This window comes from Muscardinus avellanarius (genome assembly GCF_963383645.1).
Source record: "Muscardinus avellanarius genome assembly, chromosome: 10".
NCBI classification, from domain to species: Eukaryota; Metazoa; Chordata; class Mammalia; order Rodentia; family Gliridae; genus Muscardinus; species Muscardinus avellanarius.
The window spans coordinates 5,981,545-5,999,354 of NC_137796.1; the positions used below are offsets into that span (position 1 = coordinate 5,981,545).

The 17,810-nt window shown below is 52.3% G+C and overlaps 1 protein-coding gene across 1 annotated transcript in view; it reads right to left on the reverse strand.

Moving 5' to 3' along the window:
- The window catches only part of CMIP (c-Maf inducing protein), a gene marked incomplete at both ends in the record, with an annotated part of 197,925 nt that overhangs the window by 27,390 nt on the left and 152,725 nt on the right, over nucleotides 1-17,810 (reverse strand). The window contains 4 exons of the mRNA XM_080702910.1: nucleotides 2,348-2,428; nucleotides 7,428-7,490; nucleotides 12,577-12,618; nucleotides 16,519-16,680. Of these exons, the coding sequence (XP_080559036.1) occupies nucleotides 2,348-2,428; nucleotides 7,428-7,490; nucleotides 12,577-12,618; nucleotides 16,519-16,680 (348 nt within the window). The remainder of the gene's footprint in view (nucleotides 1-2,347; nucleotides 2,429-7,427; nucleotides 7,491-12,576; nucleotides 12,619-16,518; nucleotides 16,681-17,810) is intronic.

The following is a 17,810-nucleotide window of genomic DNA, read 5'->3' on the forward strand; positions in this document are numbered from 1 at the left end:
GTACTAGAGATGAAACCCAGGGGCATTCTATCTTCAAGCTACACCCCAGGTCCTATTTTTTAGTCTTTTTATTTCCTGAAACAGTGTCTCACTGAGTGGTGAAGGGCCTCGTAAGTAGCTGAGGCTGTCTGCGAACTGTGATCCTCTGGCTTCAGCCTCCCTGATGCTGGGATTACAAGCGTGCGCCACCGTGCCTGGCCCTGTCAGAATCTTGACTCTTTCCCCTTTGAAGTCAGATGTCCCCAAAACCCTGATGAACCAGTTTGCAATAGGACACGTGAAAGTGTTTATGGGCCCGGAAGGCACCACCCTGGTTGAGGGCGCCCTGGGTGTGTGCCTCTGTCTTTGACAAGTTGAGGTCCTTTGCAAACAAACAAACAAACAAACAAACAAACAAACAACCCAGGACCTTTCTTTGGTCTTGAAAGACCACAATCTCACCCCACTCCACACCCAGCAGAATTTGTAAGGCTTCATAGCAGAGCCCTGTCCTGTCCCCTGCCCCCTTGCCCAGACAGCCAGTGTCCCTCTGGAAACCATTAGAGCCTAAATTAAAGCAGAAACCCTTCCCACCCCCAAGGGAAGTTTCCTTGTCCTAGAGGAATAACTGCTCTTGTCTAGGTCCAGAAACAAGAAACAAATTTAGCCCAAGTCTCAAAAGCGAGCCACGTTTGATGACGGTCTGTTACTACCCAGGGAAGAGACCGCTAAGTGGGATTCATCACGGGCGATGTGGTTGGAAGTGGCCGCCTGCACTGCTGTGTGGGCAAGGAGTCTGACCCTGTCTCCGGCTCTGCGGGCAGAGCGCTGCAATTGATTAATCATGTCTGCCATGACCAGGTATGGAACGAGTTCTACATCCTCCTTTTTCTCTGGTACTGAGGATTGAACTCAGGGGCATGCTACCTTTCCACCTCCAAGCTATTCCTCTGGCCCTTTTAAAATTAAAAAAAATCTTTTTTGAGAGGGTCCTGCTAAGTTATTGAGGGTCTAAGTTGCTGAGGCTGGCCTCGAACCTGTGATCCTCCTGTCTCAGCCTCTCAAGTACTGTGACTACAGGCACGCATCACTGCACCTGGCTAAGTTACACATCTTCCTGAGGGCCTGGTGTGGTATGACACGGGAAAGACAGGGGGAACGTAACAGGAATGAAGGCTTGGCAGGCTGCCTTTCCAGGGGTGTTTTTATGTGCCGGGTGGCAAGGTCCGAGTGGAGGCTGGCTCGGTACCCCATTTGGGAGGGCACAGCTCTGGCATTGAGGGTCTCTGTTCCCTTTACATGTGAGCCCAGAGGCCCAGCAGACCTGGCAGGGTGCCCGCCCAGCCTTCCAGGGTCCCAGGCTCCTCCTGTGCACACAGTGTCACAGGGCTGCTTTGAGGTAGAGATGAGCGTCCTGCCCGGCCCCAAGGTGTGCGTAAGTATCTGTGGATACATTAGCTTCCCTCATCCCTAGCTGCGGCCCCGGTGGGCAGCCAAAAGACCTCACTAATGAAGCCCCAGCTCCCCACGTGCAGCGCTGGGGAGTAACATTTGCTGTCCTGGTCGGGAAGGTGAGGTGTACGAGGGACCTGACAGGTTCCCCGTGCCCCGTCCTGTAACTGGGCAAACATATTGCCCCTTTGTATCCTTGAGAAGCTGCCTGAAGTCCATCCTTGGAGCCCCACTGTTCCCCACTGATGTCCTTCTCCTCTCCTGGGATCCTGTAGGACATGGAGCATGGCCCCCTCTGTGGGCTGGGCACAGCGACTTCCTCCCAAAGAGAGGCGGGGTCCCCGTGGCACTCAGCTCCCACGTCTCCCTGGCCCCTCTGGGCTGTCTGTTTCTGACTCTGTTGTTTCTGATGGCCTTGGTGGTTTTGAGGGGTCTTGTGGGCCGACCCCAGGTGATGGATTAGCAGGAGGATGACTGCAGGGGTAAATGTCACTCTTGTCATCCCATGTGAGGGTCCCTACTACCAGCACGGGCCACTGCTATTGACCTTGGCCTTGGCTACCCAGGTGTCTGCTGGACCCTCCATACCTCGTTCTGGGCGGAAGTCACTGTGCACAGCCCAGAAAAGAGGGGTCATGCTCCGGGTGCTGCAGGACAGAGCACCCACGTACACTGTCAGGGTTTCTTCTACGTGGGACCTTTGTTCCTTTCCCCCACCCATGGTATTTTTGTTATTCTTACCCACTGTTAAGAGATGCTTCCTGTTGCCTTAATGGTAAAAAAAAAAAAAAAAATATATATATATATAGACAAAGAGGACAGGCTTCGTGAAGCCCCTAGTCCTTAAGTAGAACTTCTGGACCAATGCCATCCCCCACCTCATAGGCAAGGGCCAGGCTGGGTGTCAGGGACTCACCATATTATGCTTGAGGATCCTCTGCACCACAGGGGTGAACACCTCGATGACCACCATGGACCGGGGCCGCTCTCTGCAGTGCTGTGGGTGGAGGGGAGGGGCGGTCAGTGTGGCCTGGGCATCCCGTCCACGCCTGTGGCTTCCAGCAGGCCTGCCGCCTGGAGCCCTGCTTCCCTTGCACGGCCATCCACTCATCATCCACCATCTATCCATCCATCCAGCATCCACCTATCATCTATCCATCACCCATCCATCCTTCCAGTGCCCATCCATCTATCCATCCATCCATCCATAACATCATCTAATCCATCCACCCACCCAACCATCCATCAATCTATCCATTCACACATCATTCATGCAACACATCCATCCATCCATCCATCCACGATCCATCCATCCATCCATCATCTATTTGTGATACTGAGGTTGAACCCAGGACCTGCATGCTAGGCAACTGCTCTACCACTGAGCCACATCCCTAGTCCTTTTTACTTTTTATTTTGAGTCGGAGTCTCACTAAGTCACAGAGGCTGGCCTTGAACTAGTGTACATCCTGCCTCAATCTCCCGAGTTGCTGGGATTACAACTGTATGCCATCACACCCAGCTTACATAGTTTAATTTTATTTATTTTTTTTTTTTGGTGGTACTGGGGTTCCTGGAAGCCCTTCTACCTCCGGGCTACACTCCCAGACCTATTTTATATTTTTGAAACAGGGTCTCTTACGCCAGCGCGGCTGGCTTCGAACCTGCGCGATCCTCCTGTCTCCGCCTCCCAAGCGCGGGGATTACAAGCGTGCGCCACCACGCCCGGCTTACATAGTTTAATTTTAAAAATGCCTTTTTCTTTTTTCTTTTTCAGGATGCTAAGGATGAAACCCAGGGCCTTACACATACTAGGCAAGAGCTCTACCAGTGAGCTACATCCCCAACCCGGGCTGGCTGGCTTGCTCTTCCTTCCTTCCTTCCTTCCTTCCTTCCTTCCTTCCTTCCTTTCTATTTGGTGGTTCTGGGGGTGGAACCCAGGGGCTTTCTTCCTCCAGGCCACACTCCCAGGCCTATTTTATACTTTGTTTGGAAAGAGGGTCTCACTAAGTTGTTGAGAGCCTCACTACGTAGCTGAGGCTGGCTTCGAGCCTGTGTGATCCTCCTGTCTCAGCCTCCCAAGCGCTGGGATTAAAAGTGTGTGTCACCACACCTGGCTCCAGGCTTTCTTTTTCTTTCTTTTTTTTTAACAGCAGCTTTAGCAAAACTGAGAGGAAGATGGAGAGCTCCATGGACACCCTGTTCCCAGAGACCTACAGCCTCATCACCATCAGCACTGGGCAGCGTGGCGTCCTCTGTGCTTGCTGTGAGCATGAAGCTGCCTGCGCTGGCACGTCATAGAGCCCTTAGTCTGCAGCTAACACCAGGGCTCACTCTGGGCGCTGTACACTGTGTGTGTGTGTGTGTGCAGGTGTGTAAGGACACAAATCCTCGGTTATAGCAGATGGAGCGGTGTCGCTGGCCTCAAGTTCCTCAGAGCTCTGCCGTCCCCCTTTCCTTCATCCCAATTCCAACTACTGGTCTCTACTGCTTCCACAGCGCTTCTCAAAATGTTACACAGACATTGAGCATTCCTTATCTGAAATTCGGCAGTGCTTCAAGTATTTTTGGATTTTGGAATATTTGCATACACGTAATGAGAGATCTTACAGAGGGGACCCAAGTTTAAATATAAGATGTTTCATATACTTCCAGGGTAATTTCACACAGTATTTTTAGAGTGTGTGTATGCATACATGTGTGCGTGCGTGTGTTGAACCCAGGGGTGTTCTACGTCTGAGCCACACCCCCAACCTTTTTTATTTTGAAACAGGGTCTTGCTAAGTTGCTGAGGCTGGCCTTGATCCTGCGTTCCTCCTGTTGCGGCCTCCCAAAGTTTTGGGATTATAGGCAGGCGCCACCATATCTGGCAAGTGACTACATTATGACCGGGACCTGTTGGATGTGGAATTTTCCACGTGTGGCTCCGCGTCAGCACTCAAAGTATTCTAGATTTCAGAGGACTGTGAATTTCAGGTTTGCAGATCAGGGATGCTAAACTCATAGTTGGACACACCCAGCATTTAGCCTTTTTAGTTTGGTTTCCTTTGCTTAGGAACAAGCACTTAAGATTCCTCCCAGTCTTTTTATGGCTTGATAGGTCATTTCTTTTTAATGAAGAGTAACGTTACACCGTATGGCGACACCATCATTTTTTAAAATCTATTTATCTATTGAAGAACATCTTGGTAGCTTCAGGGTTTGGACAATTATAAATAAAGCTGTTATAAGCATTTGCATGTAGACTTTTTTTGTGTGGATATAGATTTCTAACTCATTGTAGCCGTTTTCTCTTTCCCAAATTAGATAGGATCTTTTGCTTGCTTTTCTGGGGGGGGGGGTGCTGGGGATTGAACACAGGCAACACCTCCAGCTGTCTTTTATTTTTAGTTAGAAAGAGGGTCTTGCTAGATTGATGAGAATCTCACTACTTGTTGGAGCTGTTCTTGACCCGTGATCCTCCTATCTCAGCCTCTCAAGTACTGCGATTATAACTATGCACCACCAAGCCTGGCTTGGTTTGTTTATTTATTTATTTACTTATTTATTTATTTTTGTGGTTCTCGTGACTGAACCCAGGGGCATTCTACTTCCGAGCTATGCCCCCAGCCCAATCTTCTATTCTTTATTTTGAAACAGGGTCTCACTAAGTTGCAGAGGGCCTCACTAAGCAGCTGAGGCTGTCTGCGAACCTGGATCCTCCTGTCTCAGCCTTCCAACTACTGGGATTACAAGTGTGCGCCACCATGCCCAGCTCTTGATTTTCGTTTTGATTTAAAAAGTTTAACACTGTTTCAGGTGGTACAAAGACAAGGAGTCTATTCTGGTATGAGTTTTTTCTTTTTTTCTTTTTGAAGTAGGAATTGAACTCAGGGGCATTCTACCTCTGAGCTACACCTGCAGCCCTTTTTATTATTTTGATTTCACAATAGGTATCCCTGAGTTGCCAAGGCTGACCCTGAACTTGCCATCCTCCTGCCTCAGCATCCGGAGTAGCTGGGATTACAGGCTGCGTGATGCTGGTGCCTGGCTGGAGCTTTTCTTTCTTTCTTTCTTTCTTTCTTTCTTTCTTTCTTTCTTTCTTTCTTTCTTTCTTTCTTTCTTTCGGATTACAGGCTGCGTGATGCTGGTGCCTGGCTGGAGCTTGCTTTCTTTCTTTCTTTCTTTCTTTCTTTCTTTCTTCCTTCCTTCCTTCCTTCCTTCCTTCCCTTTCTTTCTTTCTTTCTTTCTTTCTTTCTTTCTTACTTGAAATGGAAGGCTTTGGTCAGAGTACAAGGCTGGAGTACACACCCCCTACTGTATCCTGCAGGTATTTATATCCCTCTTGGCTCCAGTGTGAGCCAAGGTGTTGAGTTTCCAGCCCCAGGATGAGGACAATGGCCTGGGACATGAGACAGGCTAAGTAAATAAACTTTCTTGAAATCTTGAGCTGCCAGGCCTGGCGGTCTTGGCAGGAGAAATGGCTTTCTGGGTCTCAGAGCTGCTCCCTGGCTGGAAGTGTTGTTCCTTCCCAGATTGCCTCCTGGGCTCCAGTGCTCAGGGGGCCCCAGCGGTGGGCCCCCCAACTCCCAGAGCAGGCCTCTTCTATTTTAGCACCTGCAGAATTGTGGCGGGCTTTTGGCCTTGAAGTACACCCTGGCACTTGAGGCCGGCTGGTGCTGCTGGAGAGCTCCTGATAAAGCGGAGTGGAGAAAGAGGGCGCGGTCCTGCCCGGGCCCTCCCCGCCCAGCGCCCATCCCTGACGCGCACAGAGCGCTGCCTGGCTGGGGCCAGGGGCACGCCCGTTCATGGTGGACACAGCCTGCATCTCCCCCAAAGCGCTCCATGTGACTAAGGAAGGGGACAGAGGCTCCACGCGCATGTGCCCAGGGAAGACGGAGATGGGCTGGCAGGGAGAAGGGGGGAGCAGGGAAGGGCCAGACCCAGGCCGTGGGCTTTTCTAAGCCCCATGATCATTCAGATCATTGAGATCATTGTACTTTTAGTTGTTTTTCTGTGTGTTTGTGTGGCACTAGGGATGGAACCCAAGGCCATTCTACCTCCAAGCTACACCCTCAGCCCTATTTCCTATTCTTTATTTCGAAAAAGGGTCTCATTGCCGGGCGTGGTGGTGCACGCTTGTAATCCCTGCACTTGGGAGGCTGAGACAGGAGGATTGCACGGGTTCGAAGCCAGCCTCGGCTACTTAGTGAGGCTTTCAGCAACTTAGTGAGACCCTGTTTCCAAATAAATATAAAATAGGTCTAGGAGTATAGCCTGGAGGTAGAAAGCCTCTGGGTTCCACCCCTAGTACCACCAAAAAAAAAAAAAAAAAAAAAAAAAAGAAAAGAAAAAGGGTCTCACTAAGTTACAGAGGGCCTCACTACATAGGAGGCTGACCTTCAGCAAAGCTGCAATCCCCCTGCCTCAGCCTCCCAAGTACTGGGATTACACGTGTGCACCACCACGCCTGGCTAGATCGTTACATTTAAGACCACGCAGCAAAGTGCAAGCAGGTGTGTGAGCTCGTTTAGCCCAGTGATGGCCGCTGGGCTGTGCCCTGGAAAGCGGATGCCTGGCTGTGGAGTAGCTGGGCATGTACTGCTCAAATCCTGCTGGGAGGCTGGCGCTGGGTCTCTGGGAATGGATGCCCAGCTCCACAGTTCCTCCAAGCTAACCTGGCATATTTGCCAGCTTCCCTTGCTCAGGGAAAGCCCTGTGGCTGGGCCCCCACCGTGGGCCAGCCGGCGCTCGGAGGAGCCTCGGCTAATAATAGCTCAGTTTTGACGTCAGGAGCCTAGAAAATCAGCTGCAAACTGCCTCCCAAGACAGCCAGGAAGTCATTCCAGAGAAAAGCCAGACATGCCTCCCTGACCCTGGGCGGAGACTTCCACCTGTCTGGCAGAAGGGCCCTACAAACAGAAACCCTGTGCGCCCGCCCAGCCCCGCCTGACCTAGGCCGTGGGGCCCGAGACTTCAGCCTTTCTGCGCAAGCCCCACTCCCGGCGATGCCATACCTTGCAAAAGAATTCACAGAGATCTGGGGGTGGGTGGTTGTTTTCCAGCAAAGGAGCGATGGCCTGAAAGACAAGGAATAAGTATCAGCGAGACGGGACCGCACGGTAGGCCCGGTGGCGACGGGGCCAGCGTCCACAGGAGAGGGGCGATGCGATGGGAACACTTGAGCCCTTCTGCCATTCCGGGAGCAGGAAAGGCCCGTTTCTTGATGTGTAAAATCAGATGAGAATGAGCTTTGGGGGGAAAATGATGCAATATAATCTTGGGTCTTCTACAGTTTTCTGACACTCACCCATGTCCTCTTTGAATTGTGAGCCCTTAAGAGGCAGGACATCTCAAATTCTCGTCTGAACCAAACCCCTGCAGATACCGAGGGAGGACTGTGCAGCCTGTTCAGACCCGAGTCTTATCCTGGTTTTTCCGCCTGTCATGGCCATGGCAATCAGAGCAAGCTGCATCATCTCTCACAGCCCCTAAAAGCTGGGCGTGGCGGCGCACGCTTGTAATCCCCGTGCTTGGGAGGCTGAGACAGGAGGATCGCGCAGGTTCAAAGCCAGCCTCGGATACTTAGTGAGGCTCTCAGAAACTCAGTGAGACCCTGTTTCCAAATAAAGTATAAAATAGATTTGGGATATAGCCTGGAGGTAGAAAAGCCCCTGGATTCTATCCCCGGTATCTCACACACACACACGCACGCACACACACACACACACACACACACACACACGCAACAAAAACAAAACAACCCCTGGCTTCCCACCTGGAAAGGGGCCCAGGGAGTCACCGCCAGGGTCAGTTGGGGGCAGGTGGGGAATGGGCTCCTCAGACCTGGCGGTCAATTCCTCTCTCTCTTTCCCCTATGCAATGCAAGAAGCTGAGCGGCTTCCCTTGCCTCCACTCCTCCACTGTTACTTCTTAGCAAACCTTCGTGGGCTCATTGTACAAGGACAGTAGAGTGGTTCTGCTTGCTCCGGGGACCATCGGGGCAGGACAGTATAAATGGACACCCATGACAGAGGCCACTGGCTGATCAGTCTTCAGGTGAACGCCTCTCTGCAAAACATGAACTGATCCACACGGAGCTTCCTGCCTCCCCGTGCCAACAACCAGGCCGACAGGCAGCTGGTGTTGAGGCTCAGGGCCTCTCTGCCCAGGACCATGCTGGCCAATACTGTGGCCTCTGGCCACAGGCGGTGGTTTCCATTTATTTATTTTTCGTATTGGCCATTGCATCCTAAAGCATTCTACTTCCAAGCTACACCCCTAGCCCTTTTGATTTTTATTTATTTTTTGCTATGTTACTGAAGCTGGCTTCAAATCTGTAATCTTCCCGCCTCAGTCTCCCAAGTACTGGGATTGTAGACATGCGCCACCATGCCCAGCTAAGGAGCTCATACTTTAGTAAAACGTTCCTAAAATCCTGGCCCTCAGCTCAGTATGGTAGGTATATCAGAACCCTCCGTAGCCCCATACGAACAATGACAACCCTTCACAGACAAGGAGACCGAGGCTTGGAGCATTAAGTTAGCTGGCAATGGCTGGAGTGACCATCTGGTTAACTGAAAATATTCTCAAGGCGATTATAAAGACCTGGGAGATTCTGCCCTCCGGGGCTACCTGGCACCTCTGGAGACATCTGTCCTGAAAGTGTGCAACGGGCCTCTGGTGAGTCGAGACCAGAGATGTCGCTGGACACCTAGCAATGCACAGGGCAGCTAAAACAAACACCCTTTGATCATCATTTGTGCACCTAGGGATGCACAGAGCAGCTAAAACAAAGATCCCCAAAACAAAGACCCTTCCTCAAACGCCACCTTTGCTGATGGGGAGACACGCCAGGGTCAGACATGGACGACTTGGGAGAATCTCAAAGACACTGCTCGATGAAAAAATGCAGGACACATCGGTGGAGCTGAGCACCGAAACCCGCATGGATCGCCTGTCTGGACCACTGCTGTGGGAACGGGCTGCTCGGAGGAGGGCACCGGGACAGGGTGAATAAATGACTGCGTGTGTGTGGTTCTGGGGATGGAACCCACGCGCACTTTATCTGGCTATACCCTTTCCCCAGTGATACCCTAGCCCTATCTTACTTTTTATTTATTTTTTATTTTTGAGGTACTAGGGGTGGAATCCAGGGGCATTTCTACCTCTGAGCTACAAACCCAACCCTATTTTTTCTTTATTTTGAAACAGGGTCTCACTAAGTTGTGGAGGGCCTCTCTAAGTAGCTGAGGTTGGCCGCGAACCTGCGATCCTCCTGTCTCAGCCTCCAAAGTGCTGGGATGACAAGTGTGCACCACTGCATCTGGCCTTATTTTTTATTTTGAAGCAAGGTCTTGTTATGTTGCTAAGGCTGGCCTTGAAGCTGCAATCCCTCTGTCTCAGCCTTCCAAGTACAGGGATGACGGGCATGCACCATCACATCCAGAGATTCATTTAAACAGTAAAATTAACTCATGAAAATACCTGAAATATTAAAAATACTGCTAGCCTTCCATATCCATGGGTTCCATTCAACCAACCATGGGTCAAAAATATCGCAAGGCAGGACATAGTGCACGCTTGTAATCCTAGTACTTGGGAGGCTGAGACAGGAAGATTGCAGGTTCATGGCCAGCCTCAGCTACTTCATGAGACACTCTGCAACTTAGTGAGACCCTGTTTCAAAATAAAGAACAAAAAAAATAGGGCTCAGGATGTAGCTTGGAGGTAGAATGCCCTTGAGTTCTATTCCTAATACCACACACACACACACACACACACACACACACACACACCCTTCAGAAAAAAACATATCTATACTTATAATGTACGAACTTTTTTTTTTTGGTTATCATTCCCTAAATAATACAGTATAGAAACTATTTGCACATGTTTATAAACTATTTGTAATCTAGAGATAATTTAAAGTATATGAGAGTACGTATCTAGTTATGTGCAAATACTATACCTTTTTTTGTATGTGTATGTTACTGGGGATTGAACCCAGGAGCAGTCTACCTCTGAGCTACACCCCTAGCCATAGTTTTAAGTTTGGAAACAGGATCTCACTAAGTTACTGAGGGTACTGCTAAGATGCTGAGGCTGGCCTCAAACCCTCAGTCTTCCTGTCTCAGCCTTCCAAGTGCTGGGATTCCGGGCATGCGCTACCATGCCTGGCTATAATACACCATTTTATAAAAGACTTGAGTATCTGGGGATTCTATTATTCCCAGGTGTTCTGGAATCAATTCCCCATAGTCACTGAGGGATGACTATAATTTTAATAAAATCAAATGAAATGAAAAGTTCTCCTGCTATTTGCCCAAGGCCCCGGCCAGGTCAGACCTTGGCTCTGAACTCACTCGTTCAGTTCAGTGTTAAGCTCGCCGTGTCCGCTGTGCTGAGTGCCCGTGACCGGCAGCCCCGTGCTTGTCCCAGGACCCACCAAGGTCCTGACTGACTGGGGACCTGGCCAATGGAGTGAAGGAAACCAACCCAGGTTACGGTGGGAAATCAAGTCCAGAACAAATGACCAGGCACCGCTGGGAGAAGACTAGGGGCCCGCCGGTCAAACACGCTAATGTGTGTGCTGGACTGGGGAGTCAGGGGGGCGCGGTGGGGGAGGGCGGCGGGGAAGGGCTGGGCCTCAGAGCGCCTCTCTGTTCTCAGCATCCCTGCCGTGCGGCGCTCTGCCTGACCCAATTAGAGTTCAGCTCAGTCAAATCAGCCGGATAAATGCAGCCTGGATTTCCCACATGCAATCTCTTTCCCTCCCTCCCCGCCGCCACAGTGGGACCCACGGGGGTGCTCCCAGGCATGTGCTCCCTCCTGGTCCAGGTCCAGTCAGTATCACCACCCCATCCTGGCCCAAAGGGCCCTCAAAACCTTGATTCAGCTTGGGGAGAGGCAAGGGACACAGGACTCAGATACTGCTATTGTTGCAAAGGCTGTAGCCGCAAGGCCTTCTGGGTAGCCTTCCAGAAATGCAACATGTGGCTTTAAATATTTTGAGTCCTCTTTCCAGGATGCCTTTCCTCCATCTGCCACCTGGCAAACTCCTACTGGCCCTTCAAAGCCCAGCTCAGATGTCACTGCTTCCAGGAAGCTTTCTGGCTCTTCCTCGGGTAAGACTATCGCTCCAGTCTCTGCCCTGCAAGTCTCTGGTGGGAATCACATTCGCCTGCTACCCCAGGTGCTGAGCTCCCTGGGGGTGGGACTGCTCGTCATGTGGGGCTTCAAACACACAGCGCAGCGCCCGGTGCACCGTACCCGCAGCCTGATTCCTTCTCCCTGGCAGGAGTTGCATTTTATGGTTTAGAACCACCTGGAAGATAATTTACCCCAAAGATGCTTGTATCACCATTGAGTCCCAGAAAATATCTTCTCACTTTTTAAAATATTTTTGTGGTACTGGGGATGGAACCCAGAGGCATTCTACCTCTGAACAACACCCCCTGCCCTATTTTTAATTCTCTATTTTGAAACAGGGTCTCACTGAGCTGCAAAGGGCAACACTAAGTAGCTGAGGTTGGCTTCGAACTTGCGCGATCCTCCTGTCTCAGCCTCTCGGATTCTGGCGTGCACCACCACGCCCGGCTTTATCATCTCACTTTATGTATCAGAGGGAATTAAATCCAGCTTGTATCTGCAGATTAATTAGAAAACAGGTCCCAGAGCAAGAGAGACACCATTTGCTTTCTGTGAGCATGACGATGGCCGTGCACAAATGCCGTCTCTCTGTCACCTCTGGCCCGCACCTCTCTGCAGTGGCCCTAGCTACAAACCACAAACCCTGATCTGATTTTGGGGGGTGCTGGGGATGGAACCCAGAGGCATTCTACTTCTGAACTACACCCCCAGCCCTATGTTATTTTTTTATTTGGAAACAAGGGTCTAGGCTGCCAAATGTCTCGCAAAGTTGCTAAGGCTAGCCTTAAACCTGCAATCCTCCTGTCTCAGCCTCCTAAGAGCTAGGATTACAGGCGTGGGCCACCACACACAGCTCTATGGATGTTGATGGTCACCTGCGCACCCCAAGCGTGTCCTACGTGATGGAGAAGACCAGAGGAGTGTTGGGGTGCACAGAGCTGCTTCTGGAAGTTCTCAGCGGGGTGGAGGGCAGGGTGGGGATCTGGGAGGCAGGCGGGGTCGCGAGAAACTCACCACAATGATGTTCTCATGCTCCTGGGTGGTCAAGTTCGTGTTCTAAAGGACAGAAGGGAGAAAGAGAAAAAACAAAATTAAAAACCCAAATCTGTCAGCCGGGTGTGGTGGGCACGCTTGTCATCCCAGCATTCGGGAGGCTGAGACAGGAGGACGGCGGTTCACAGACAGCCTCGGATACTTACTGAGGCCCTTTGCAACTCAGCGGAAAAAAAAAAGTGAATTTCAAAGGTGCTCGGTTTCAGAACGTTTTCATCCCTTCAGACCAAGCGGAGCTGTCCCAGTTTCTTTCTTTCATTCTTTGTTTTTTTTCCGTGTGTGTGTGGTGATAGGGATGGAAGCCCAGGCCTCACACCCTCACACATGCAAAGGAATAACTAACCACGGGGCCGTACCACAGGCCAGAAGTCACTTTTTATTTATTTATTTTTTTTGCGGTACTGGGCATGGAACCCAGGGGCATTCCACCTCTGAGCTATGCCCCCAGCCCTATTTTTCATTCTTTATTTAAAAACAGGGTCTCCCTGAGTTGCAGAGGGCCTCACTGAGTAGCTGAGGCTGGCCGCGATCCGTGATCCTCCTGTCTCGGCCTCCCGAATGCTGGGATGACGAGCGTGCGCCACCGCGCCCGGCTAGAGCAGTCACTTCTTAGTCACCGGTGAGAACACGCGCCCTGAGAAGGGCCCGTGAAGGGTAAAGAGCAGGTTAGGGTGGGAAGGACCGATCCCGTCCACCACGCCTCCCAGCTATGAGGCCTGGGATGGCTCAGAGCTTGGTGAGACTCAGTTTCCACTATTTCAAACAAGACTCCTGGTAACTGCTTTTCACTAGACCACTGCGAGAGGATTTGGCCGCTGCGATAGAGACGCCGCTTCTAAGCAGGCAGCTTCCTACCACGCACGTATCGAGGCCGACCTCTGGAGAGTTGCGCCTCCGCCAGGCAGCTACGTGTCTGCCACTTCAGCGGTTCCCAAACTAGGTTCCAAGGAACACTGGCATTCCATGGGTAGGTCCAAGTGTTTTAGCTGAATTTAAGTCCTAGTGGTTTATTTGCAAGAGCAAAATTAGGTTGAATAAATGGATTAAACTTGGCTATATTTTTGGTTTTCTTCCTCCCTGATTTGAAATCTGTTTTACAATTGGTACTCTCTGTCATCCTGAGAGTACGTGAACCAGGAAATGGTTACAAACTCAAGAGTACTGCAAAAAAAGAAAGAAAAAAAAGAAAAAGAAAAAGTGGGGGTGGTGGCGCACACTTGTAATCTTAGTACTTAGGAGGCTGAGACAGGAGGATCACAGGCTCGCAGCCAGCCTCAGCTACTTAGTGAGGCCCTCTGCAATGTAGAGGGCAAGCAGGTTTCTTCTTGCCTGATGAGCTGGCCACCTCGGTTACGAGGGAAGCCTGGGACTAGGGTTAGTATCTGAAAACCACGTTTCTGCTGGTCCCCAGGACACCCCGATCCAGAATTCAGGAACACACAGAACCATGCTTTGGCAAGGAGTTTGAATTCCAAAGCATGCCTTTGCTTTACCCAACAGGGTCTCCTGCTCCCCACGGACTGGGCGGCCACCTGGACTTACAGGGGCGCAGCCACTGTCCCGGTGCTTGGGTAACAGTGGGGGAACGGGGAGCTGGACCCTGTGTGTCCCGACACCGAAGCCTTTCTTTCCACCCCGAGCTGCAGCACTCCAGCCGTCCCAGGGCAGCAGTTCGCGACTCCAGGCTGCCGCGGGCACCCACTGCTCTGCAGGTCCCGTGTGACCCTGGCTGTCTTGTTTTATCCTGGGCACAGGAGGCCCATACCATCTGCAGGGAACTTCCTCTCCACCAGGCCGGTTCCGCCCTGGCAGGAGTGCGCCCTGACCGCCGCTGCGTTCGAGGGAGCACCTGAGGCCCGCGCAAGCGGGCACTCCACGCGCTCGGCGGAGGCCGGGACGACCAGCTCTGCTCTGTGGTCAGGGACGGCTCTCGCTCAGAACTCTCTTGCCGCCGTGACCGTAAGCCGCGCTGCCTCCCCGATCCTGCCTGCGCTGGCCAGCTCGGTGCTGTTTGGAAGCTCTGCAGGCGAGGTCTCAACTTAGGTGAAGAGAAGAAATAATCTGTTCCGTATGTTTTATACATATACATACCCGTGTACACATACGGGCGGAGGGTTGAACCCAGGGGCATTCTGCTAAATTACACCCCTCGGCCTTTTTAATTTTTTGTTTTTGGTGGTACTGGAAATTGAACTCAGGGGCATTCTACCTCCAAGCTCTGCCACCACCACCCCCTGCCCAACTTTATTCTTTATTTTGAAACAAGGTCTCACTAAGTTGTAGAGAGCCTGACAAGTTCCTGAGGCTAGCCTTGAACCTGTGATCCTCCTGTCTCAGCCTCCCAAGTACTGGGATTATAGGCATGCCTGGCTTTGGCGTGCGTGTGTGTGTGTGTGTGTGTGTGTGTGTGTGTGTGTTTCTGTACTGGGGATGGGACCCAGGGGCATCCAACCTCCAAGCTACATACCCAGCCCTACTTTTTATCCTTTATTTTGAAACAGGGTCTCACTGAGTTGCGAAGGGCCTAAGTAGCTGAGGCTGTCCTTGAACCGTGATCCTCCTGTCTCAGCCTCCTGAATGCTGGGATTACAAGTGTGCGCCACCACACCCCGCTTGGCCCATATATTCTAAGCCATAAAAAAAGGCAAAAAGGGTGGCGGGTGAGCCATGCCCTCTAGACACTGGGCGAGGCGCTCAGGGTCCAGATCGTAACCATCCCCCATGGGGCTGCGACTGTGCTCCTGCTCACGGGCTGCCGGTCGCTTGCATGTGTATGGGAGGGACTGATCCCAGGGCCGTGCCCAGGAGTTTGTCCCAGCACCTATTTACAGGTGAAAGCTGGGTACCGAGGAGTCTGGTGACTTGTCCAAGGCGGCCTGGCTCCTGGCCACAGCAGGACCAGGTTCCTCCAACTCCGCATCACAGGGCCTACCGCCGCCGAGCCAGCATGGTCCTGACTCCTCTGTGCTGGGCTCTGTGGCGTCTGTGTGCTGGGGGAGCCTGTGATTGGGCGAATGTGAGGGCGGACCCTGGCCTGCTACTTAGCTGAATGACCCTGGGGCAAGCGGGATGACCTGTTAACCTCTCAGGGCCGTGGTTTACTCCTCTGGACATCTTAATACTTGCCTTGCAAGGTCCTTGGGAGAATCTGGCAGGTTCGAGGGGCTGCCAAAGTGACCATCACAGACCAAACAACATTGCTGCCCCCAGAGAGGTGTGGAGCCTTCACAAGGAGAAGCCAAGCCGGTCTGCCCGGGTGGAGTCCTGGCTCTGCCTTCACTAAGCGGCGCTTAGTAATGGGGCGTGATTAATACGGACCCCCTGCCTGCCTGACAGAGCAGGGCAGGCAAATGAGTGCTTCTAACATTTTTTTTTTCTTTTCTTCCCCAGTCCTTTTTATTTAATATAGGATTTTGCTAAGTTACTGAGGCTGGCCTTGAACCTGTGATCCTCCTGCACCAGCCTCCCAAGGAGTGGGATTATAGGTGTGCACCTTCATGCCTGACAAACCCCCTGACTTTTAACACCCTGAGCAGGCTTAAACAAAGCCTATCTGCAGGCTGTGTGGGGTGGCGGGCAGAAAGCTGATGAGGGTCGGTGCTGGGGCAAAGGAAGGGGACAGGCCAGAGGGGTAGTCTGGGGTCGCAAGGCTCCCTGGGGTAATAAACTGGAGCATTACAAGTCGGCACTTTGATCCCGGGGGTCCACGGCTGCTGCCCCTGACCCCAGCTCTGAGTCTGATGGGCTCAGCGGAAGCGGCTGGCCCTGGACCGGGGGAGGGAGGCGCTCACCCGACAGGGTTGCAACACACCCCGGCGGCAGCTCGGTGGCGCCTGCTCGGTACTGGTAAACCGGTAAAGGCAAATGTCTCCCGAGGGGAGAGCGGGGAGGGCGGCATCTTACTTCTGAGAGCAGTTTCGAGACGATTTCCAGTGGGGCTTGGTTGATGGAGTCGTCCTGCAGGGGGGACGTGAGGGCCATGTCCACTAGCGTCCGGATCTCTTTCAAGACCACTTCCCAACGGCTTGGGTTGCTCAGGACTTTCTTGTATTTGTAAATCTTTTTCTGGTTGGGGGAGAGAAAGAGACATGGACAGGTCATGGATTTCACAGGGGCAGGCGAGACAAGTTGATCGCGGGCTCACACGTGTTGGGGGGCCCCGAGGAGCTGCCAGCTGGACCGCCCCCCAACAGAAGGCGCCACCTGAAGGAATGGTTTCATCGAACGTCCCCGCTGCGCCTGCACACAGCTGGACTCCCAGCCCTGGAAGCGCGGTTTCCCACACAGTTTCCAATGGTACTAAAGAAAGAGAAAGTAAGAGCTTTCTCTTTCCGATCGCATCTTCTGCCAAACGTGTTCCCTCAAGATCCAGTTGCAGTAAGACTGGAAATGTTCACGACCCCAGAGGGGCTTTCTCTGAGTTCTGCTTCCGCGGATCCTAGAGTGCCCGGGGGGAGGACCGCGCAAACATGACAGCCAAGAAGAGACAGGACCAAGAACCGGCCCCAGCCAGGTGGGGACCTAGCCGGAGGCGTCTCGCACACACCTGGTGGGAAAATCGGGAGCCTTCTCACCTCTGACCGGCTGTGGGCTCCCAGGCCAGAGAGTGGTGGGGCGGGGGTGCTGCGCCTCAATCTGAGGCAGATTCAGTTCCGCCTCTCTGACATCATGGAAAGAGAGGCCTCAGAGGCGAGGCCGAGGTCCCAGCCAGGCGCTGCCTCCTGTCTCCGCCTCTGCAGCTGCCTGCTTCACTGCCGGCCAGCCTGGGCGTCTGAGTGGATGAACTCTCATTAAGCGTTCTGCTCCTTGGGGAGAGCCTAATTTTAGTGTCACCGTGCCAGCAACCAGCTGGGGTGACATGTCACCACCTCTGAGCCCAAGTAGGAGCGGGGAAAAGAAGAGAGGAAGGTCTCCTGCTGACCCTGGAGGCTCAAAGAGAAACCTTCCAGTTCACCAAGGCCCGCCCGTGTGCCCTGGGTTAAGAATCACAAAGTGGTCTTAGGAACCAGCCCGGAATTGGGGGGGGGGGGCGCACATCTCATTTCAAACTGAACAGCAAACTGTTGAAGGAGGCCCGGGGCAGAATAGGAGGTCAACTTTGGAGTCAGACTGATTTGGTTCTTCCTATAAAGTACCGTCCCTACTGGGCTTAGGTCCTTCCTTCTGTGAATTAGGTTTGAAAGTATCTCTTGGGC